This window comes from Siniperca chuatsi, linkage group LG9, assembly GCF_020085105.1.
Source record: "Siniperca chuatsi isolate FFG_IHB_CAS linkage group LG9, ASM2008510v1, whole genome shotgun sequence".
Classification (NCBI taxonomy): domain Eukaryota; kingdom Metazoa; phylum Chordata; class Actinopteri; order Centrarchiformes; family Sinipercidae; genus Siniperca; species Siniperca chuatsi.
Window position 1 is genome coordinate 20100800 of NC_058050.1, and position 25070 is coordinate 20125869.

General features: G+C 38.7%; 1 protein-coding gene across 2 annotated transcripts in view; it reads left to right on the top strand.

Moving 5' to 3' along the window:
• The window catches only part of cobl (cordon-bleu WH2 repeat protein), a 57880-nt gene that overhangs the window by 4953 nt on the left and 27857 nt on the right, over nucleotides 1-25070 (top strand). For both annotated transcript variants that reach the window (XM_044207263.1, XM_044207264.1), the window contains exons 3-9: nucleotides 10106-10300; nucleotides 12651-12861; nucleotides 14946-15174; nucleotides 17654-17698; nucleotides 18502-18590; nucleotides 18952-19023; nucleotides 24057-24233. In XM_044207263.1, the coding sequence (XP_044063198.1) occupies nucleotides 10106-10300; nucleotides 12651-12861; nucleotides 14946-15174; nucleotides 17654-17698; nucleotides 18502-18590; nucleotides 18952-19023; nucleotides 24057-24233 (1018 nt within the window). The remainder of the gene's footprint in view (nucleotides 1-10105; nucleotides 10301-12650; nucleotides 12862-14945; nucleotides 15175-17653; nucleotides 17699-18501; nucleotides 18591-18951; nucleotides 19024-24056; nucleotides 24234-25070) is intronic.

A 25070-nucleotide genomic window follows, 5' to 3' on the forward strand; every position in this document is an offset into this window, starting at 1 on the left:
GCAGTCATATGTTAGTCACTGTGGTATGTGGGTTTGTCAGAGAGGAAGACAGACGGACTGCACATGTGTGTGTGTGTGTGTACAGATTAGACGGACTCCTCTAACACCAAATGACGTGCCATAGCAGTGGTATCGCCTGATAAGGCAGAGGTGATGGAGTGCACTTTGTCTTGCACAAGCTGTGATGGTTTTACAAGCTGCTATTGTGTTTCTTGATTATAGATAAAACAAAGTATAACCACTTTGTGCGACCATGTCAGTAATTTAGCACCATGTGTCCTTTTCAGGATATTTTTACTAAACCATCAGAGGCAGCAGGGAGCAGATGCACATTTATTAAAAATGTATGGTTGCATTGCTGTCTTTCTATTAAAAGGACATCAGTGAAGTAAAAGTTATTTCTTTTTTCAGTTAGCTGATGGTATGGTAAAAGAGTGAGCTTATAAAATGCAAAAAAGAAATATACCTTTTATCCTTTTTCTGCATAAACTGGATTCTTTGGTAAAGACCTCATTGAAGATATTTTATCATGATCTGTAACATAAGTGTTTTTCTTGTCTCTCTAGCAGGAGCTCTCTCTAAATGAACAAACAGCTTAGGGAATAGAGAACAGACTAATTATAATTTCCTGCTGCTCTCTTTCTACATTCCATCCCTCCTTCCTTTCTTCTCTCATGTTCAACTCTACCCATTTTTATATTTCCCTTTCTTATTGTTTTCCAACCATATGGGGCTTTGTGACACCTGAGATTCCCTCATCCCTCCCTCTTACCAATCTTCATTATCCCTCCTTCTCTTTTTCCCGCCATTCTTCCTCTGCTGTGAGCCTGTTTGCCACCCACAACCCACTCACTACTTGAGCTGGTGCACAGCTCATATCTTGGTGCACCTATAAAAACAATAAATACACTGCAAATGTTGAAGTGACTCAACAAGTAATTGATTTATCTCCCCTTAGGAGGTGAATTCTGAAGTTATAATACGTATTAATTAGGAAACACCAGGACACCAGGATCTGGCTTTGACATTCAGGTTCTAGAGTTGATTTGAAATGTCAGAGGATTAAGACCATTAGGTAAGTAGATCAACTGATAAATATGGACTGCAAAAGAAATTATTTGAGTGCAGAGCTGGCTAAGTGTAATGAATGTTAAGAACAGCTGGTTTTTCCATGACTGCCCAGGAATTCACAGGTGAAAACTATGGCCCTTTTATTAATGTTGCTCAATAAATCCACCTCAGTCATGAAAGGATGGCTGGAGATGACTGAGAGGAAATAGGCTAAATGGCTTGAAACAATTGCAATGTTAAGGAAAGAATGGAATGGTCTACAGAAATGTCAGTCATATTTGGAAAGTAAGGTTTCCTAAGGAAAGATAGACATGTTTTTTTTCAGCTGGAAGACAGAAGGATAAGTTGGCTCCTATTTTTGGACAATTATTGTTGTCTTGGAACATGTCTTGTGTTAAACTGTTACAGCGTGCCTCTGTGTCACTGGTCACAAGTGGACAAGATGACTACATGGGTCAAGAGAGGAGAGGATGGGGTGGGGTGCTGTTACAGTAAGTTGATTTCTTTCCTTTAAGTAGGTGTGAAACAGATACTCCTAGATCACCAGTTGCTGGCTTAACCTGAGGTCATTGCAATACCTCCTGAATGTAAACCCTTCAAATGACTGTAAGGACTGTAAGCAACCTAATTGGTCCCAAACCAATTAGGTTGCAGTAACAATTCATTTAGCACCTGAGGTGTGGTGTTGTCTCTTTATTTCCCTTGGGTTATTATGTTACTGTTACTGACTCTGCACTCCTGTTGAGCAGATTGTGTCAAGCTCTAACCTGGTTGTTTTAATAGTGGTAGAGAAGTCGTCACTTGATAATCAGGTAAACCAGGTTACATGCAACCTGATAAACCATTTCAAGATTGTTGGAAATGCTGGGACTTCATATAAACTGCAGCCTCTTTAAAGCATGCTAATTGTATTGATACAAAGAAGCGAAGAGTTGGGATTTTTACTACACATATTAAGTCCACCATAGCCTTCAGACAATTTGTGATTCAGGTTGAATACAGTACAGTTGCAGTTTGTATGCAAATGGAGTGAAATTATTGCATTAGGGCCAGTCTAGCTCCAAATGAGTATTACTTAATCATTCAAATGCTGAGAATGGTTCATGATAACTGCAACCACAGACTGTTACCATGGCATTTGGTTAAGTGCTGTCCATGAGTGGAGCCATTACAACCCAATAGAACCCAATGTCACACTTACACTGATGTTTTTACTGGTTAAATGAAACAAGGACAATATAGTACTTTCATAAGCTACAATAATAGTTTAGCCTTTTGTGAACCTCCACCTCCACCTATGAATGAGGTAATAAGACAGTTACTGTATATGCAAACAAAGATGGAAAAACAGGCACATACTGTGAGATACGCTGTATGACCCTGGGTTTGTGACATCTGGCCACATACCATTGAGTGAGGTAAAGCACTATGCAGTGAGTCATTGATTTTGGGTCTTTTGGTATATTGAATGAGGCATTAGGTCAAGCTACTGTTGACATGTATAACCTAAGGAGCTTTATTGATTGTAGAGAATTATCTGATGAGTTATATTAAAACTATTCTTGTGGAAGTGTGTCAAAATTGAAGGTTATCTTATGTGTCATTTAATGTTAATGTTGGAAGTAAGTGGTTACCTGTGTAAATGTCGTCTTGTCTCCTCTGCCATCCCTGTCATTAAACACTGCATGTATCCACATATGCAGCATTGTTAAAGGTTCCCTGTAGAGTTTTAGACTTCTAGTGGCGCTATGGAGCTGTTTATCGATGAGTGGGTCACACTATTCCACTGGTAAATGCCAAGATATGCTGCAATGTGCAAGCAAAGTCAGGGAAGAAAGAAGACTGCGAGCTAATAAACATGGATATAAACAATGCTGGATTTAAAATACTTAAAAAATTGGCTATGCAAATGTTTTATGAGGACTCGACACATTTGTTAGACCTCAAGAATACATACAATGCATTTTGATGAGTAACACTGAATGTAGACATAACTTAGTGTGTTTACAAGAAAACTCCACAGGGCCCTTTTTAAATGTTTAATTTTGATGTTTGATTACCTTTCACACCGAACAAATTAGAAATGCATCAAAATTTGTGTCATTTTTCCTTTAGAAACAACTACCATCTCCTAAAGATAAAAAAAAATGTAAAGTTAAAACTGTGCAGAAAAGCATAGATTCAAACGTAAATATGTCTACAGTTTGTACTTCTCTAATTTTCTGCATTTTTTACTTGGCTGTAGCTATGGGGCAGTGGGGAGGTTGTGGTTGTGTGAATACAGAGAGTCAGACTGGCATTATCATTGAGCCAGTTTACTTGGCATTGCAGTTGGGTGGGGTTTTTAACCACATGGCTGGTAATATGAGCATCAAGGCATATGCTGTACTAGGAGGCTGTGTGCCTAGCAACTGCAAACAAATGCTTTACTGGGCTCATATGTCTCAAATACTCACTTCTAGAACAGAAAGGCTTTCACACGCTTTCCTGGCTTTCTGTCCCTGCTCATTTCTGCTTCTCTTGCTCTGGGTCACTCACCCTTGGTGTGCACTGTGCATGCATCCAGAATCCACAGCTGCTACTAAACTGAGGTCTGCACTCTTCCGCAGTCAAGTGGTGTAAATATAGGTTGCCATGGGGATGCCTTGACACCCAAGGGGTATGCTGGCTAGGTAGCAGGACAGTTTATGTGTGAGTGTGAGGGCAGTGGCTGAGGGTACAGGATGTGTATCATTCACACTGTGTCCAATGCACAACAGGAGGTTAAAACTGTGTGCACACAGATAAGTGTGGCGTGTGTGTGTGCTTATGGGTGGGTGTGTTCTTGAAGTGGCTCTCAGGGATAAAACAGGCATACTTTATTGATGTTTCTACTCTTTGCTGATGTGTCTCCCAAATAATATTCCATGTTTTGAAGGTCTGATCATGAATCAAGCCCATTTTAAAAATATCTTTTTATACTCATTCAGCAATATGACAGAATGGAGCTGTAATATATTTAAATTGAATTTATTTTGAAGTATTGCTTTGAATTAATTTGAGTTGAGTTGCTTTTGGTTAAGTGTCTGGCTCAAGGATGGGTGGGGCTCAGGGTCTGACGTCAGGAATGGAACCACCATCACTGCGATCAAACCATAAACCTTGCAATTGCTAGCCAATCAACGCTACCATCTGAGCTACTGCTGCCCTTTTTTGTTCTCAAACTATCTTTAAAGCCATCTGCAGGAAATGAAAGATTTTTTTGTAGAGCTATATAAACATAAATGTGTTTCTTAAACAGAATCATCTGATGCAGGTAGTGTAGATGGTAACTACAAAGTTTTAGTAATTTACACACTCCAGCAACTGCTTTGATTACTTAGCTGGAGATCTGTTTGATAGGACAGATTACATCTGAAACACTAGGCTTCTCCTAGCTTTTAGAAAAGGTTAGGCAATAATGTGGCCTGTGTTTGTGTGTGTGTTAAAGACAGCCAGCCATTCTTTTTACTTGTCAAAGGAAAGGTCTTGTATGACAGTTGAAATCTTGTCTTATACAGTATTTACGTTACTTAACGTACATTACGTTACATGTATTTTTACATCAATGCTTATTATATGCCATAAAGTTTTGGTTTCATCCATTATTTATATTCTTAGAATGCACAAAGTTTGTCATAGTGAATGTAGGTCAGTCAGCGCTGTGTTTTTGGCCAATTAATCTGCTCCATTCCCAGTTGGTTGTCTTCAGTAGAGGATAGTGGCTCATTGTTTCAGTGATCCTATTGTCTGACACTGAACAGACTCTCATCTGACGGGATGTCCATGTCTCTGACTGGGGACACGTCTGGCTGTCTGTCTGTCTTAGTGACTGTCTCTCTGATTGACTTACGAACTTCATGAATGTTTGTGGCACTGTCTGCTGCCTTATAGCATGGATTCATTTAATCACATCCATAGCAGACTTTGTTGTTTAGACTAGGCCAGTCTGTCTGTCTGTTTGTCTGTCTGTCTGTCTGTCTGTCTTTCTCATGCAGTCTTATTTGTAACATTTTGTACCTTTGCATTGTTGGTATCAGTAGCAGACTGACTGACCATTTTTACCATATTGGAATTGCTGACTGGAGGAAGACACAATCATATAATTAGATATTTTTATTAAGATTAGATGGAAGCTGCCAAGTTGAGAGAGCAGAAAATAGTTAACTAAAAAACAGACCACTTGTAAATGGAATTTGTTTTGGTGGTGTTGGTGCTGACAGAGCACAGTTCAGAGCATAAACTAATATGTTCCGTTATTTTTACAAGACCTTCCAGAGTGGGAACTTTTTAGGCCGTGTTTCCATGGCTGGGATAAATACAATCACTGACAGTTATTTCTATCCCCAGCAAAAAAACATAAGGTAGTCTCCAGTATGTCTGAGCTGTGTCATGTAATTTAACTTGTCAACTAACAACAGTAATCTGACTCTGACGTTCATGGATTTGCATTGTACACATATTGGCGCTGTGTTTGTAGTGATCTCACCAAGCCTGTAATTTGAAGAACATTTAATTTTTGCTTACCTCCTGAAATCATGTGACACCTTTTCTATCTCTCTGGGGGACAAATTTTAATTTGTGAAAATAGCATAGTTTTTTTTTTATTTTGTCCTGTATTCACACTGATCTGTATCTTTGTGACCACACATGTACACAAACACAGTCGTACTTACACACCCATGCTCACTCCTTGTTAGGAGTGAGCATGGTTGTATTTGGGTCAGGGAGGAGGTATCCTGACGTACACGCTGTAAATGCACTTACATACACACAGACACTGAGACTAATCTGTTAAAGAGGCTAGCACACAGACAACAAAATAGGATGACTGGTAGTTGTGTATAGGCCTACATCATATGTCTTACACCATTACCACTGCTTACTATTCACTGAGAACAAAGGTAAGGTTCTAACAGTTTGTGCCCACTTAAATATTACAGATATACTATTCTATTGCTGGCAGTAAAGGCCATGTTGCCAAGAACCAAAAGTTCACCAAATGCTTGGTCAGATTCTTGTTCTTGTTTACTTAGTCTTTGATCAAATATTGCCTTGTCTAGACGGTGTAGTCCCTCATTCGTCCAGGAGTGTTCTATCGTAGAAAAGGTTTCAGTCGTAGTCATCTGGACACTGTTTTCAGAATCAAGACGTTTCGGCTCCCATCCGGAAGTCATTCTCAATTGAGAATGACTTCCGGATGGGAAACGTCTTGATTCTGAAAACAGTGTCCAGATGACTACGACTGAAACCTTTTCTACGATTGCCTTGTCTAAATAATGATTTTGTTAAATTTACACTGTATTTTATTTAGCCAAACCCTTGTATGTCTGATTGGGTTAAGACAGTATTAAAGTCTTTCCACTTAAAATCACCATCAGCCAGACTTTGAGTATCACTGACTTAAAGAAGATTGACCTGCACTTTATGCCATTAAGAATGACATCATAGACGCCTGAATCAAGCATGTGTCGCTGCTATATTATTGCTCTAGCATCAACACTGTGGCACGCCCTATATTCAGTAATAGCTGGCAGCCATTATTATCTCAGAAGTGTGAAATGCACTTGTAGGAGCTAAAATGCTAAATTGTAATTAATTATGAAGCTGTTATCCGTCATATGTTTATAAATATAACTTTAAACCTGTCGAATTCATACTCCAAACAAATTGGCAGCAGCATATCAGGATACCAGAAAGTTGGGATGTCCACCCCATCATAAAAAATCAAGGAAATGCACGGCCCCTCCCATAGGTCTTTCTTTCTTTCAACAAACAGCTAACTTAGTAAACATATTAACACTGTCGCTAATGTTATACAATTAGCTACCTTTATAAGCTATTGTTAAATAGCCAACGTTAGCATTAACAACTGTTTACTTACCAGTCTAGAAGAAATGGTCCGAATTCAGCATCAAACTTCATCCCTTTACTCACCGAGAGCTGTCTCCAGCAGGGGAAAGCAATGCCCATGTTAACTCTTGTTTTGCTTCTATTTCTATCACTTTTTTCTTTGCCATCAAACGTCGTGTCTTGCCCTCAGCTTGTTAGTATGCTAACTTCAGTAGATATCTCTGAAACACAGTACGTAGACGTCTTTGACATAACGTCAAAACTGTAAACAATTTTAAATGTTTTAAACTAAAATTCCTACATATAGCTCCTTTAATATATATCGATCTTTATGATGGAGTATCATAAACTACAAAATTGTCTCTATCCACATTTACTGTGGTTTAAGTAGCCTAAATGTATATGAGATTGCCCTGCTTTTTGAGAAATGTTGATTGGCCTGTCAGGTTGTGCTTTTCCTGTTTGAAGATGCCAAACGTTTTACAATAGCTATAGTTTAATAGCTAATAGTTTTAAATTAACAGTGGCTTCTACATTACTTTCAACAACAATGCCATCATCTTTTTTCAAACATCATTTCAGTTACCTCTCTTTGCTGGAGAAGATGGGATAAGTAAAATTTACATTAAATGTAATACATAGAACTTTTGAATGTGCATGGACTACATTTTTTTGTTGTGCAGCAGGTGATGGAAGATATGCACAACTCATCTGTAACATTCACAAAAAAATGCTACTTTTCGCTGTTACATTAGCTATATATTGAATGCAAGTGTTAGCATTAAATGCTGTGTGAATTACCTACTGGGGAGACTTGGATGATTTTACTGTACATTCTCATCAAATAAGCTAACCAACAGGCTTGTCTTTGTCATATTATATTTGATCTAAACTGTGGACTCCAAATTCCATTTATGGTGTTCTCTGTTCACTTTCCGCTCACATGTTGTCTTGGATGATTTTTTCCACAGACCACATGAGTCTACAGCACCTTTGGCAGTTTGAAAGGAATTCAGCATCTATTTGTTTTAGATTCTTGCTTTTTAAACATGCCATAAACAGCTCAAGCCTAAACAAATAACTATCCCTGTTAAAAAGAACAGCTTAAATAGAGGATGGGAAAGAAATATATCCTTATTAATGCTGTTTGGTCAAGTGAAAAGAACTGAGTGGTTCTGAAAGGTCCATTAGTAACCTTCTATGTATTTGTGTGTGTGTGTGTGTGTGTGTGTGTGTGTGTGTGTGAGCCCATTTGTAACTCAGTCCCTGTAGCAGCTCAGCACTTACTGCCCCCCTGTGCCGGAGCAGGGTTTCCTTGCTCTTACTTCCCTGCTTCTCCTTTACTCTCTCTGTTTACTCTCGCTCATTCTAACTCTGTGGGAGACGAGGCTTTTCCTAAAGGAGTCTTTGTGTGTGTTAGAGAGAGGGAAAGAGAGAGAGGGAGAGTGAAATGTTATGGTGACACAAACAGCAAGCGAGAGGGAGAGGAGGATACTAGATGACTGTGTTAAGTCTGGCCGGGACCCAGTCCCACAGTTCCACAGAGCCCAGTTCTGTTCACCTTCAAAAACACAGACTCACCAGTATTATTTTAAATGCACTTTTAGTCAGAGCACCTTGCAGTTAGTAATTGGAAATGATCTACACCACACTAGATTATGATCAATGCTGTCAAACCCTTAAGTACAGTCTGTCAGTCCCATGATGTATCCATTGAAAAACACTTTCTGCATTACATAATGAGTCAGTGACACTATGGGTAAAGTTGAAATCCGACTTAGCTGTTAATGGTTAACTTTAGCCAGGTTAGAGTCCATTCACTGTGCTATGTTCATGTGCATTCTTCCTTCGCTGTGCTCTATTCGCCTTTACACTGGGCAGAAGTACCTTGAAAGATACTGGATTATACCCCACTGGATAAACACACACATTCTCTCTGAGAGTGTGCCTAATTCTTGGAACTGGATATATAAACAATCTGATATATAATACTTTTGGAACACTTAATCAACACAAGGACTGTTTTTGACGTGAGTGGGATGTTTTTCTTTTTTTATCCAAGGCTAATATTTGTGCTGTGAAGAGAGAGGGGGAGTGTGTGCTGAAATGTGTGGTATAGAATAGCTATTTGTCATTGTTAGCAGAATGAAGTGTTTGATTTCTGTCTAATCAGCTGTCTCTGTCAGGCTAAGTACAGTTTATGTTGAGCCGAGCATCTCGTTGCTAGCATGTCATTGACATCTGCCACATCTCCACCCATATGAGCTGTGGTGTGAGTGTTGTTTGTGTCCTTATCTGTTTTTTTATGGTTTTCATAGTGCTATTGTCAACACCCTAAATTATGCATGATATGCATCTGAGCCAACTAAATACCTTATGATTGTCTAAGCATTGCTGCTTTGAATAGTTTTCAGCACTACAAAAATTGTTGTACTTTTTGTTGAAAATGACATTGTCTTTAAATAAACTGCCCATTTATCATTAATCATTTTCCTTTAGAAAGCTTTTTTTTTGAAAGCAGACATTTATTATGTGACACTACAGTATTTTCTAAAAGTATGAGTAAGAGTGCTTAGGAGTGATATTAGAGAGGGTGTTATTATAAATTATTAAATTATTATTTGGAGGAGTGTTAGAAACAGATGGAATAAGCAGCTGCTCAGGGCTGGATCATCTTAACAACCAAAAGGGTCATCTCAGCATATCTGTAGACAGTTATGTAATCTAAATGAAGAGAGGCTGTATCACAAACAGTAAGACAGAAAAAAGTCATTGGTATTCAGGCTGCTCCTGAGGTGGTGGCAGTGGGCTGTGTTCATTAGGCTGTTGTGCTGTGTAACTAAGACTGGACTCAAGAAAAACAAAAATGAAACCAAAATTATGTACATCATTTATTTTGTTTTAATAAGAATGAACAAAAGTGAGTCAGAATGTTAAAACATTGCATGAAATGAAAAGGGTGTTTTGCTGAAGAAGGGCTACACTGTTTACTTGACTTAATCAAAACATCATGTATCCTTGATAGATCGATAACTGATTGATTCATGAACTGTAAATGTGATTGTACATAATAATAAATTAATGCCATACATACAATGTAAGAAACTACAACAAACATCTAAAAAGTTAATAATATTCTATTTTTGCCATTGTCATCTCCCAGGAGGAGAATGAAGGCACGTGCCCCACCTCCGCCATCAGCTCCTCAACCCGCCCCACGCCACATCTTTAGGAACACTGTACCTGATGGAGGAGGAACATCAGGCATGGATGCCAAAGAGAACATGCTGAGGCCCACTGTGGATTTACAGCTAACCTTACCACAGGGATACCAGATTTCTGTAACTGAGGATGGCAGGTGAGAGGACAGAGGGGCGGCACACAAGCACACATTTACTCTGGCTGTATCACTCCCTTTCCAATGGTTTTTGTTCAGTTTGCCTTGTTTTTACATTGCATTTGGCATCTGGCATTTTTTGAAAACTGTGTTGTTTGACTCCAAAATGTCCATCCATCCATATCTACATGAAATTATTAATATCTATAAACATGGTGATCTTAGCTATTGCTTAGCTGAATAATATGATTTTATGTTCTGACCTTCATTGCCAGTCACCTGACAAACAGTATGAGACCTGTTTGGGTTGCTGTGCCAGTGGGGCCTTGTCAAGGGGTCCCATTCCCAGTCTCAGCACAAGCTTTGTCCCAGAGAGTTGACAGATGAAGGCTGACCTGCTAATTCTCTCTACTCCTAATGAGGTTCTCTCCTTTGGGGCACAAAATCAAGGATGCCTCCCTAGTACAGAACGACAAGGTGCTTTTTTACTAACCATAGACAAGCTTTAGGCCAGTAAGCATCTCTGTGCTACTCCTCACTAGTAGTAAAAGTAAGTTGGTATTTTTTTATTATAAAGGGAACTTTCTAAACCTAAATGTGGAACTTTTTGGTAACCTTTTCAAACTGACATTCCTACAAACAGTTTCTAGTATCGCAGCCAGAGGGCTCCTTTTTAGTACTCTTTAGCATTCTTTGTTTATGTGATATAAGACATCATATTGTAGTTGCCTGGTTTCCTTGTTCTAGATCATTTCTGGGAAAGGAATGCATGATGTTATATTTTGGCTTCAGATGGGCAGTGTTTACAGTTTACCTTCTGACGCTGCTCAGTAACGACATCAGAACCCGATACTGTGATAATTCATATGGTCATAGATAAGGTAAGGTGTGTAATAAACACACAAATGTATCATTAATAGCTGATACTAAGTAGCACAACACACAACCGTTACTGTAATCAATTTATTATGTGAATATGGACAATTAAACAAGGTGAAGTAAGATAACAATACTTAAAAAAAAAATGTAAAAACCGTTCAACAGTGTTTTTGCTCATATTTCAAATTGTTACATTTGTGTGACTGTTGTAGGAGAATTGTAGGATTGATGCTAATGTAATATTACAGATCTGATAATAGTATTACACTAATATTGTATTTTTATAGTATACAGTTTGCTTTTCCAGAATTTCAATGTGCAAACTTCAAGATACAGAGGTATTGTGAGATGCTAGACAACTATAACACCTTGTATGTGATTAAACAAAATGTGAATTTTTTTTAACAATAAATTTCAATCAGGAGCCAATTTAATGTAGCTTGTCATGATTGGAAAATGTTATGATGTAGACCACAGTTAAACTAAAGTTCAGCGAGAATGAACAACGCTTGGCTACGTAACATGTCTTTAAGAAAATGACTCCATGTGAACCAGGGGGGTTAACAGGTCAAAATGTAACATGTATTCAATAGATACATTGGACCATTCCTTTCAAATAGTGATTATGTTGTGACTTGTTTTTAATGAACATGCAATCTGCAAAATCTGCTTAAGAAGCATATAACACACACTGAGTCTGTTGATTGCAGATTGTCTTTTTAGGTGTAGACTGTGTCCATGTGATAGTGGTTGTCAATGGTGTCCTTTGTAGTGGTATCTCTCTCATTTCTGTCATCTGATCTGGCTGTTCCCAGAAAACATTGGAGACTGTCTCTTGGTTTCTTTATCTGAGGAGTGACAGGTAGTGCTTTAGGCCTCCCCATCAGCACTACACACACAAACAGACACACAAAGCAACGAAGCAGACTTCAGAGCTTCCCCTGTGGCTTGATGGACACAAGTATTTTGTCATATTAACAAGTACTCTGCAATTTGCCTGTCATTATTTCTCTATGCCACTATGTTTTGTCACTGCCCTTTTGTGAGAGGCTCTTTAGAGTTTCTGTTTAGATAAACCATACATATTAAATCTACAGTATATGACAAGTGGCTTCTTTGCCTTCTGCTGTTGTTTTTGGGCCTTTGTTTTCAATTCTCCTGCAAATGCTACAAAGATGGCCTTTTGCTCATGTCAAAATCTGTGAAAACAGCTCAGTGTTTAAAATCAAATTGATTGTGTCTATCAGTTAGCCATCCCCTCTAAGCGCATCAGGTGTGTGTGTCTCTGTTTTGTTGTATGAAGTAATTACTATTCTCTTTACTGAAACTAAAGCTAGATAGGCTTTGTAACCCTATCTTCTCTCCTGTCTCCCTCTCTTTCTCCCTCACTCCCCATCTCCTGTGGATCTTTCTTCCAAACTCTCTCACTTCCTTCCTCCCCCCTCTTTCACTTTCTCTCTCTCCCCCTTCTCTCTCTTTCTCCCTCTCTCAGTAAGGCGCTGATGGACCTGCTGGTTGAGCAGTGTAGCCGCTACCACCTGAATCCAGCACTGCACACCCTGGAGCTGCTGTCGCCCGAGGGCCACACTTTGGGGTTCAAGCCCAACGCGCTGCTGGGCTCCCTCAATGTGGCCTGTGTCCTCATCAAGGAGAAAGTCTGTGAGGAGAAAGTGGTGCGTAGACCGGCGCCCAAAGTACCAGAGGTGAGTAACAGTGGAGCCTGATATTGTGATCTGAACTGTTCTTTTTGTCATGTGTGCTTTATATTTAGTTTGATTTATATTTATACACGTCAAAGCATATTTAAAACCTGCTGAAATTAGGTTTGTTAGGCTCGGCTTTGGTTCTTGTGGGATTTGATCGCAGAGACTAATTTAATATGTAATCTAATATTTTAACGGTGCAAAATACCCCAAAGCTATCCATGTTTTGTTGTAACATAGATTAATGTAGTCGAGAATACCAGTGAAAAAGCCTTTAATATAATAGTTGTGCAGTCTGCATGTACTACATGCATAGCTCCTTACCCTGTTGCCATGTGTAATGTCCGTCCCTCCCTTCTCTACCTTTTACTTCTGACCGCTGGCAGAAAACAAGGCCAGTGAAACCTGTAAGGGCCCATGCTAAGGTAGGAAGCCAGTTGGGATTAAACTGGCCTAGCCTGACATTGGAATCAGTTCTTATACACTGGATTTTCAGTCTATCAGCTGTATTCCTCTCTGTCTTGTTGTCATCTGTTTTTACAGCTCACTTGCTCACGCTAAACTTATTTCTACTGAGCATTCGTCTCTGCCTCTCCTCTGCTCTCCTCCTACAGTTTGAATATTTGATGAGTGCCTTACCTTTAGTTACCATGCATTATTTCTCTGCTCTTCTCAGGGCTCACTGGCTGCTCTCTCCCCCTTTGACCCTGCCTGGCCTCAGGCCAGAGACTGACACTATTTCAGACACTGCTGTCAGTCATGCCTCTTCTCTGTTTTATCTGTCTTTTCATTGTACCACTAGTCTCAGCAGTTAATATGAAATTATGTAAGTGTGATATACTGTACACTCAGTTGTCAGTTTATTAGGTTCACCCATCTTAAATTAATGCAGTCTAATACGACAGCCTGCAATAAATCCTACCTTCATGAAGGTTACAGTGTTTAGTTTTTGTTGGAACTGTTTGACAAAGGTGCTGATTCAACTTAATGATTTTTGGAGACTGCAGTTTGTGGTGCTGTTGAACTGTATTGTGTTATATTTAAAGGTGTTTCTAATATTAAATCTACCTTCATTGATATGAATGGGGTGGATAAAGTGTAAGAAACATGTTTCAGTAAAATGCAATACAATTTAGCATCAGTATAACGTTATCAAAAGTAACTAGACTGATTCAGCCAACAATAGTTAAGCACGTGTAAACCTTGCGTCCAGTCAAGTGTTCAGTTCTTTTCAGAAGGCAAACTTTAGCCTCAAGCAACTACAGCTTGGTACCTTTCACTGGTACATGAGGAATAAAAGCTGAACAGAAATAGAAACAATGACAAAGTGAATGGATGGTAGTCTATATTAGGCTTTCAATTAAATTAAACACCTAAATGTGATTTACTGTAAAATTGTAATTAGTCTCACTACTGTCTTTTATCAATTCTCCAGAACAATGTGTAGTGTTGTAGGATTGACTACCTAAATGTACACACACATCCAAGATCACATGCATGTATGCACACACATATACACACCAGTATTATCATCTTTAGACTATTAAATGTTCCTTTTTCTGTCAGCAGTCAAAGTCTAACTAAGTTACTCATTATTGAAGTGTCTCTCTGCTCCTCTTCTCACATTATACATTTCACATGCTTTGTCTCCAAATATATTTATACTGTATCTTCAGACATCTTCAGTTTACCCATACTGTCTGCTCTTTGGTTATTATGTTAAAAAATTATTTTCATTGAACTGCTTAAATAATCAAATCTATCACATCTCTGTTAGGTCAGCCTGTAAGCTTTGATTATTATTTTGTGTTATTTATTCCATCAAGGTCATCCTCTTTCCTTTTTGCCGGTCGTAGAGACATAGCCAACAAGAGACCTCCACTTTGTGTAGCTTTTTACACTTTCGTCATCCTGCTTGTTAACTGCAGTTCAGTTTTTTAAAAGAAAATCTTTGTTCTGTGACTGCAGAATGGGAGGATTTCTCCAATGGCCACATCAGTGTGCCCTAATTAGCCTTTTATCTCATCCAGTTGTTAGGCATTAATATCTCATTTATTTCCACCATTCTCCTCTCTCTGTATCAGAAAACAGTGCGTTTGATGGTGATCTACCACGGCAGCCAGAAGGCAGTGGTACGGGTCAACCCGTTGGTACCACTCCAGGCTCTGATACCAGTCATCTGTGACAAATGTGAGTTTGACCCTGCACATGTCCTGCTCCTGAAGGACAGCATCAGTCGCCACGAGTTACCACTGGACAAAACTCTGACAGAGCTGGGGATCAAGGAGCTCTATGTACATGATCAGAGTCTAGGTAAACCTTAACCACTGTTTCTGTTTATGTAATTTTCTGTTTGGGGTTCACTCACTTTTAAAATACTCAATATACAATGTATATTGAAACTGAAGTTCCCATAACAGAGCCAAATCTTTATAGATTAGGTGTTAATGGAATTATTGTTGTTATATTATTTTGAATAAAATCCCTTTGGATTCAATTAATTAAAAATGAATAGAGCCCAACTTGGTGTATGCTCTGTGAAAGTGGTAGCTAATGTTAGCTAATAAAAAGCAGATAAAAGATGTCATCATGGATTTTGATAGGTGCCTTAGCTCATCTGGCTGTCGTCATTAACTGCTGTTGGCCTGCAAATTAATATCATACCCAAAGCAATTACTGTAGCATATGCTATGAGTGAATCAGTGTCTTTGTTAAAAAATGCATAAATGCATATACAAACAAATACATATATATATATATATATATATATATAGGTGAAATTAGGGAAAAAATATTTTTTTCCTGTTATGCTGCGTACTATTCTGGACCAAAAAAAGCAGGACTCAGACACAGGCCCTTTAACAGTTCAAAGGGATTTATTCACAAGACTGGGGAAGAGATGAGTTTGAGAAAGCAGGCTCGGAGTGGAGCAGAGAACACAGGTTAGTCTGGATACAAATAGTCGAGAGAGAATAAACTGTAGACTTGGCCATAGCGTCTGTACCACGTAAGCAAACTGAACGATCTGGCCAAAACTGGAGAGGACAGCCGGGGTTTTATACTGCAGGAGGTAGATGAATGGATGAATCACAGGTGTGCAGGTGATTCCGCCGGCCACACACATGTTTGTTTTACTATCCCCATGGGAGATAACCTTAACCATCACAACCAAGTGCCTAACCTTAACCCTTACCTAATTGTAACCTGTATCCTAAAACCAAGTCTTAACCCTCAAAAAGCAGTTTCTACCTGTGAGCACCTAAATTTGAACAAATGCTTTGTCACATTTTGGCAAACAGGGAAAGGACCCAAATGCAGATAAATTATTTATTGGAAGCTTACTGGCAGGTGCAGGTGCAGATAGCAGAAAACAAAAAAACAGCATTGCAACTGTGACAACTGACCAAGAACAAAGGAAGTGAACCAGTATATATGGTGAGTGGCTGATGAGGGAATGAGTTGCAGGTGAGGAGTGGGCGGAGTAGGCCAAGTAACTGCAGTGGAAACAGGTGTATAGATGGGTGGGCCAGTCAGGTGATGGGGAAAAGAGGGGAAAGGGTCATTGCAGGGCAGGAGGGAGTGGTTGAATGTGGGAATGAGACAACTGGGACAGGAGAAAAAGTCAAAGGGCATCTGGTGGACAGGATGAGAATGGCAATGAATGTGTTTGAGGAAGTGGGAATGTGGCTGAAGAGAGGGACTGAGGAGCAAACTGTGACATGCTCACTTGAGGCCGGAGGGTTTCTACTCCCTGCTAATTGATTTAATTGGCTAATTGGCTGTATAGAACAAGGGCTTGGTGGCTGGACTGAGACTGAGCCTTAATCCCTACCATCAACAGAGCCTGCTGCCCTGTGGCTACCGTCCGACCTTTTCGTGAATGAGTACAGGAGGAAAGAGAATTTTCCAATAGGGAACATAAGTTTAAGATGAAGTTTATCGACAATGATTACTTACCTTATACCAGATTGTATGGTGTAAAATCAGTAAAGAGAAAGACATATAGTACCTAAGCAGGAAGCTAAGAAAGCATGGATGTTATGCAAACTTAGCCAGTAGCAGCTCATAAAACGCTTCCAGTGCAATGAACTAAAAAAACAGCATTATATTGTATTCTGCACTACAGCGTGACTAGCATGTAAATATTTGTTGATATACAGTTTTATGCAGTCAGAGTTAATATTGGTTTAACCAGCAGCAGGTACGACAGAGCATAAACAAATATATAAGCTTGTTTGTCTTGTTTCTTACAATATGATAATTTAAATGAACCTCGGTAAATACAATTTGACCCTGGGGGGTACAATAATTAGAGTACATCATTCTTTATCTAGTAGGGCGTTTGAATTATGGTGTAAGATCTGATGTTATGGTTCATTGTCATTGTAACAGTCCACACCCACTGATATTTTAAGACATTGTCCTTGTCGTGTGATCTTAGAGGAAACGCTTGTGGTTTATGGTCATGAAGGATATAACCAGGAACATTTAGGACATTATGTAATTTTTATGTTCAATTACTGTTACGTAATTGTTATATTTTGGTATTCAACCTTTCACTGTTATTATGAAGGACATGTAACTTGCTTTATTAAGAAATCTACAAATTGTTTAGTTTGTGTCATGGTTAGTTAAAATGCAGTGTTTCTTCCTCTGGTGAAATGCTATGCAATGTTGTGGTGCTACAGAAGTACAAATACAACAGATGAATTCATTCTTTTTGATGCAGGTCAGTTGTCCATAATCCATTCCATAATGACTTAATGTGTTTTAAACCTTGTCATTTTTCCAGTTCTCCAGCCTAAAATGGCTTCTGCCCCAGCTCTTAACTACTCAGGTATTAGTCATGATAAGTCTTGTCTGTCTTGGTGTTGCTGGTTCCAAACAAAAGTAGCTGTTTAACCCAACATACTGCTACTTGCTTATTAACCCTGCTTTTTTACTCCATTGGACATGCATGTTAGCTTGTTAGTCATCCGTCTTCAAAGAAATTATTTGCTGGTTTAGTGTCATTGTAATTTTGATACTGATGTTTGTTAACATCATCAGTGTCTATCATTTTGAAATTATTTATTTTTAACTTAGTTTGCCTCTGCTTTTTTCAGAATCCAAATAACCCAGCAGTATGGCTCTGATTTTTTTAATGGTTGGTTTACCTTCACTCCCTGTCCTCGAGGTTGTCTTTTAGAAAAATATAGTTATAGCGCCCTCTGCTGAGGAACTCAGTAGATTATTCTGTTCCTTCTTTGTGAATGAAAACAGATACCGTATTTAGACTATTCCAAAATGTTTAAAAATGACCAATAAAAATGAAATAACATTTTATTTATTTTTATCAAGTAAAGTAAATAAATTGGATATCATAGGAATCAAACTGGTTTACCTGTGAGAGTGTACTGTAAATTCACAGTATTGTACTGTCACGGCAATCCCAATCTGAATTTTGGTGTTAACGTAATTAATTTATGCATGCCAGGATCAATTTTCACTCACTTCTACTGAACTCCTCATGAACATTTTCTTAGAGTGAACCTGACTTCTTCTCCTGCTTTGCATTTATGAGGCACTGACACTATCATGTCCAACTCTGCTCCTCTAAACCTCCTCCTCCTATTCCTCCTCTTCTTTTTCTTTTTTTAGACTCCATCTGCTCCAGTACTACCAGTTTGGGCAGAGGAGAGAAGAAAGGCCTCTTGGGTATCTTCCAGTTCAGCAGGAGGAAATCCAAGGTAAGACTTCAGATCCTTGTTGCTGTTTTTTTGGCAAGTTGTATTTACACAAGAAGCGTATTCTCACTCTTAAATAATTTCAGTTTTAGCAGTGTAATTACATTTTGTTCAAAGTTAAAATTGGTCATAAACAATACTACATTGGAATTATTGAATTAATAGCAGCATAATGCCATCATAACTGTCCACAAAGTTTAGCAGTGACGTATTTGCCATGAGAAATACAAGGTTGTGTAATAATTTACAAACTAACCTTGAGTGGTGCATGCCATTTATACTTATTCAGATTGATAGCTGAGGCAGGCTAAATACATGGCTGAACAGTTGAATGCTGCATGTTAGCTGTGCCTTCCGTTTGCAGACAGAGACAACATTTATGGACATGGATGACTGTGATGATAAAGTAATCCAAAATACAGATACACAATCCAATGTAAGTATTACTAACAAATCTGACAATGTCCAGATTTGATAAGTGAAATCAAAGTGAGATTTTGTTTTATTGTGATTGTCTCTGAGGTCAGTAGTATTGGATTTCATCACATGGGTTGGGGGGTTCCTGTTGTTATGTCAATTTCTTGTCTATTTCTTGCATGGCTGCTGATACTCCGAAATGGCATTCACCTTGATGTATAATATAAAAGCCTTCTCTGTTTAAACCTGAGTACGTAATGCTTTTTAAACAATATACTGTATGCCTACTATATCTATCTTCATGGTAGATTGTGATGAAACACTAAAAATGGTGCATTAGAAATGCTCTCTATATTGGACTATTGAGAAATGTTGATTGGGTGTGTCAGGTCGCACCAGTGCTGTTTTACAATGCCAATATCATCAAAGCATATCAGTTTAGTGAATAATATATTCACATTCAAGTTTCCTAGCTGATCAATGAATTTTCGCCGCATACCAATAACAAAAAAGTGAATCAGCTTCACAAGCATGACCCAAGAGGCTCTGACATTTTTGCTGCAGTTTAAATGTGCAGCCAATTGAAAATTTCAGCTTTAAGTAGAATAGGTTTGCAGCATTTATTCAACAAATAACTAGTAGATTGACAAAAAAGTCACTTATTTTGAAAATCAATTAATTGTTTTTGTTAATAACAAATGAAAATACCAAATAACTGCTGGTTACAGCTGGTTACTAAGTTGTTTCTGTTGTCATTAAGTAATTTTAACACATCACCTTGTAAATGATTAATGAATTAATTGTTAAAATGATTATTACATCAGTTGATAGTGCAAAAAACCATATGGTGGTAGGATAAGCATTTGAAATGATTCAGATAAAAACCATGTTTATTTGGAAAGCTGTAGGAGGCTTGTGCAGCTTTGTAGTTATTCCTCATCTCCCAGTGGAGGTGGCGAGTGCAAAGTTAGCATGAGCCATAGAGTCACAATAGCCACATTTATGGGAGAAATATTCCTTTAAGCTCAGGGCCATCTTCACAGAATTTGCTCCTGTACAATTGATTGTTGAGTTGTGGTAATGTGCACTGATATCCTCCAGAGGGCAGCAGCTGTCTTCAGTCAGCAGTGTGTTAGTGCTCTGTTCATCACAGGTCCAAAGGGGAGTACAGTGCTCTTGCCCCCACTTTCTTTTCATTCCTACAAGCGAATACTGAATAATAAAATGTCCATAGGGAATAGTGTTATATAGTGATATTTATAGCTTATCCTAAGTCGATGAGGGAGTGTACAGTCTGTGCTCTTAGACAATCAAGGTCCCAGAAGGATCCAGATACGCAGCAGCCTATATGACTGTTGATGATCAACAAAATCATAAAAAACGCTAACAAGTAAAATTTTAGTGTTTTTTACCAGAAAATTAACTCCCTCCAACCACTCCGATGTGTGTGTGAAGCGTACATCCACGTTAAACCAGACGTACATTGAGACGCTGCATTAAGCAGCTCTACCTGTTATATCCATAACTCAATCATGTTAATTTGATTTTGAAGCCATGAATCTCAGTTCAGCAGCAGCCACTGTGGCTCACCCCAGATCAATATGGCGTTTGATTGTATTAGCTGGAAAAACACTGCCTGGCTCACTCGACTTCCCCACCCTTCTACTTCTTTGTTCTTAGTGTTTCCTTCAACATAGAGCATCTGGTTTGCCAACATTAAATCATTTTCATTGTCACCATTATCATCCTCTTTAAGGTCTAAGCTGTCTTTGTGGTCTTCTTCATTCTCTTTGTAATGTCTGCATCAGATGCTTCTGACTACACATCTTCCTTTTGAAAGAAATAACAACAATGAAGGAAAACAGGGAAATGAAAAGAAAAAAATATGGCAACTGAGCACGTATTAAACATTCAAACTAATATATCGAATACAGTGGGAGATAATTTATATTTATTCACATTGCTGTTTCTCAGTCATGTCGGCCTTTCCAGTGGGCTTTAATTCAGCTGGGCTTTTTCTCTCTGATATGATTGTTTCTCAACCAGGGACTGTTATCAGACCACACACATACATTCACGCACACAAGCAAACACACACACACATAGATGCAGTGTTATCATCCTGAAGGCATCAGATTACCCTACCTTGGCTACATTAGCACTAAAAGCCCAGCTTCTTATCTCTAATTGTTCATTAGGGGCTAAACTACTGTGTGTGTGTTGGTGTGTGTGGTCTTAAAACACTAACATGGTCAGAGAGCATCATGTTATAGGGAAGTGCTGATTCTGAAGCAAACTGACTTAAAATAGCAAAATTGTGCTTGTTTTTGTCTTTTTTTTTCAAGTATCTCAAAGTAGCACATTGGCCCTAACCAACGTGCTGTGGCAGGAATTTTGTCCCACTCTTAGGCATAGGAGTTAAACAATTTTAGCAACTTTATTAGGAAGGTCATCCTATCTGTTGCAACCTCCAAATCACAGCAATTACACGCAATTACAGAAGAAATTATTTGGGAGCCTCAGAACTGTGAAAGCGTTTTTCAGACCTCAAAGCTCCAGTGCCACTCATATTCAGTAATTTGCCCAATAAAAACATGATTGTACATGAAAAGATTTTACACAAATTGGTGATTTTCTTTGTTCTCTTACAAAAATCATTTTTGGGTAAGATACAATGATTAATCAATCTCAACTGTTGTAACACATCTGATAAAAGCAGGTCATCTCTGTACGGGTCATTGTAGCATATATATACATCATCATATACCATGACATCACTGTTGGGTGTGGTTACAGGTGCAAAAGGGCACACTTGAAATTTTCAACCAGAGAGGGCAGTGAAAGACTGCTTTTCAGCCTGGTGTTAAGTTATTCCTTAAGTAGCTTGTCATACACCAAAAAGTTATGATCTTTTTTGTATTTAATTTTGTCTTCCTCAATCACATGTATTTAGCTTAACCTGTAAATCTTCTAAAAACTGCAAGTTGCCATTAATTTAATTCCACACTTCTCAGTCAAACAGTGATGTGTGTTTTACATTCTAAAAGGAGAACGTCTCCTTGGTCAAAGTAGGTGTAGGAGGATTCTCCTCTACGCTGAAGTTAGACTAACGTTCAGTGTGATTAGTAGGGAGTGATTCTGACATTTTATAGGCCACTGGAGATCGTGACTGTCATTTTTACATTTGCATGTGTGGTTTGTAGTAGGCTCAGTCCTTTTAAGCACTAAAAGGCATTCGCCAGAGATACAGTATGTAAGTCATGTTCTTTATGCAGAAATTCAATAGGTTCCTTTTAAGTTACACTTTGTAATCATAAGGACACTGTGAGTTTGGGCTCCCCCAAATGCTGCAGTATGCTTGCTACAGTTAAGTTTTCCGCTCTCACTGTTCTGACAGATTTCAGATTGTTTATCAGAGGGAAGGAGGAGAAGAGAGCAGGTAAAAAGTCAGACAGAGTTCATGTGAATTTTCCGCTTTGAACATTATATTTTGGTGAGGTGAAAACAAGCTCCTTTTTTGAGGATTTCAAATGGAAATCACATCAATCCTTCACATCCAACATTTCTTTTTTGTTCTGTCGGCCTCCATCTGCCATCTACCCCACCTCCCCCTTGCCCTGCTCTTACCCCTGTCAGTCACACAGCATAGTGAAAAATTAAACTAAATATTTAGGACCCGAGCAGTGACTTCCAAATGAATCACATTTTTGAGGGCACTAAAAGTGCTCGAAAACTCACCAAACTTTGCACAAAATTCAGAAGTGGTGAAAAGCCTTGTGTGACAGTCATCATTTGATTAAGATGACATTTTCAGGGTGTGGTCCACACTTCATATACTGGAACATAACTTATAATTAGCGGGTGTTCTCTAGTGCTACATAGCGGACGCAGGAAGTGCCATTCAACTCCTCCGTGCAACACATGAAAATTCAGAGCCGCATCGACCAACCTTTGGCAACAACTCCAACTGTGACACGCCCCGACGTGTGGGAGGTGTGAGGGCCCGCCCAGCGCTGCTTGCAGCTTTAATTTTATTTAATATTTTATATCGGTTTTTTTTCAGTTGTAAGCTTTGGTTGTACTGTGTTAATGTGCTTCTTCCATGTTTGTATTGAATGTGTTTTTACCCATTTTGTTTCTGTAATGTTTGTGTTTTTTTGAATCACAGATATACTAAGTGTTACCCTGTTTATAGCATTTTCACTAATGCTTAGAGGTGAGATGTATATGATAAATGATAATCAGTCCTTGCTCAATAGTGCTCAATAGTCCTTGCTCTATAGTACAGAAAGTACTATATTGTATCTTGCTACCTCTCTCTCTTTAAGTTCAGTGCAAGGCAGCAGGTTCCCCAATAAAATGTTATTTATCAAAATATCATCAATAGTCAAAACATATTTTCACATATGTGAAATGTCCCCAATGTGAAAAAAGCTGCAATCATAGCTACTGGACTACTCTTCTCAAGGCCTCTTTTCCCATCCCTCCCGACTGTGAGATATTCTAAATTTGGGTCCAATTAATTCTAATGACCTGAACTTTATGTTCCTTTTTGCTCTGGTTTTATGCTGTATCCAGGCATTGTCTGAACACATCAATTAATCTGCTTTTAAACACTGTTCTTTTCTTAGATCATGGGGATGTGAGGCGTGGTTTGGTTCCCCCGTGGTGCCAAGGCTCTGTACCAAGCTGAGCCTCGGGGAGATTCAGATTTTCAGGAGCACTTTGGGCTCTCTTTGATCAGATATTGGAAACCATTTTTTGTTCCAATGCTTCAGTCATGAGCAGCCACGCTTTGAAAATGCGGTTGCACTTTCAACTTGGTCAAATAATTGTTCTGACTGAAGAATGGCCTATACCTTCAGAAATGTGTGCATCGATTGCATGTGTAGTATGTGCATATGTGCATGTTACTTGAATATACAGTAACTGAGGGGAGGGGGGATCTCCCTCTGAGATCAGTTTAAAACATTTACACGTTTGTTCATATGTATACTTACCTACATATTTATCAGTCTGACCTCACCCCTTTATTTTTGACATCACCCACAGGGTATATCCACAGGAGTCTCCAGTGTAGAAGATCGGCCCAGCACCTTGGGCCAGTCTCAGTCGGTCATGAACATACCCAGGATGTCTCCCAAGGCTGAAGTCAAGAAGAGGAGGGCCCCAGCACTGCCTGGGGCCCCAACACCCACCATGGGACACACTAGCTTTGAGGGCTATCAGGTGAGGGGATAAAAGAGCTGTGCTGAGTTTGTGTGTGTCAGATTTAGACACATCAATGAGATAATGCACACCACTAATTGGATGCATGGATGATTAAAAAAATGTAAAAGTTATTTACACCATAGCATAAAACTGGGTTCAAAATCGTGAATCTTGCCCCACATACGTCCAGTGTGGGGCAATTCATACCTGCTGGGCAAACACAAAATCTCACCATCTCACACACATGAAAATGCAAGCAGATTATTGTATGAAGACATACTTCATACACACATAAATAAAAAATAAAAAAAAAATTGTATAATTGGGATTATAATGACACAACAGAGTTTTCTTAGAAAAGAAAGAAACACAGCTTTTCCTTTGGGTGTTTTGGCATGAGATTCAACCCCTCAAGGTCAGAGTGACCTGTATCGTCTACATTAGAGCAACAGCTCTCTGCAGTCTCATTATAGTGTTATGGCAGCATGCTGGGAAATGTTGTTTAGCAACCAACATCCTCTTCCCCCCCCCCCGATAATAAGTTTTGTTTATTTGGAGGAGCTAGTGTTCTTGATGGATGTTATCGAGAGGAAATTTTGTTCTCAGGATGGCATGGAGAAGGGTGTTATCCTCTTTAGGTTAATTAACTAAACTAATCTGAGCGTGGAGAAGCAGAAAACATTTCTGAGAAATTACTGAAGGTACTGCAAGCACAAGCCTGAAAGATCTGATTCACAATGTCTCTTGTTCTTAAAAAAATAGTACTAAGTTAAGCATTGAAAGCAACAAAAATAGACAATAAGTAAAAAATGCTACAAAAACACACAGATCATTGTTCATATCAGTCCAAGTCCA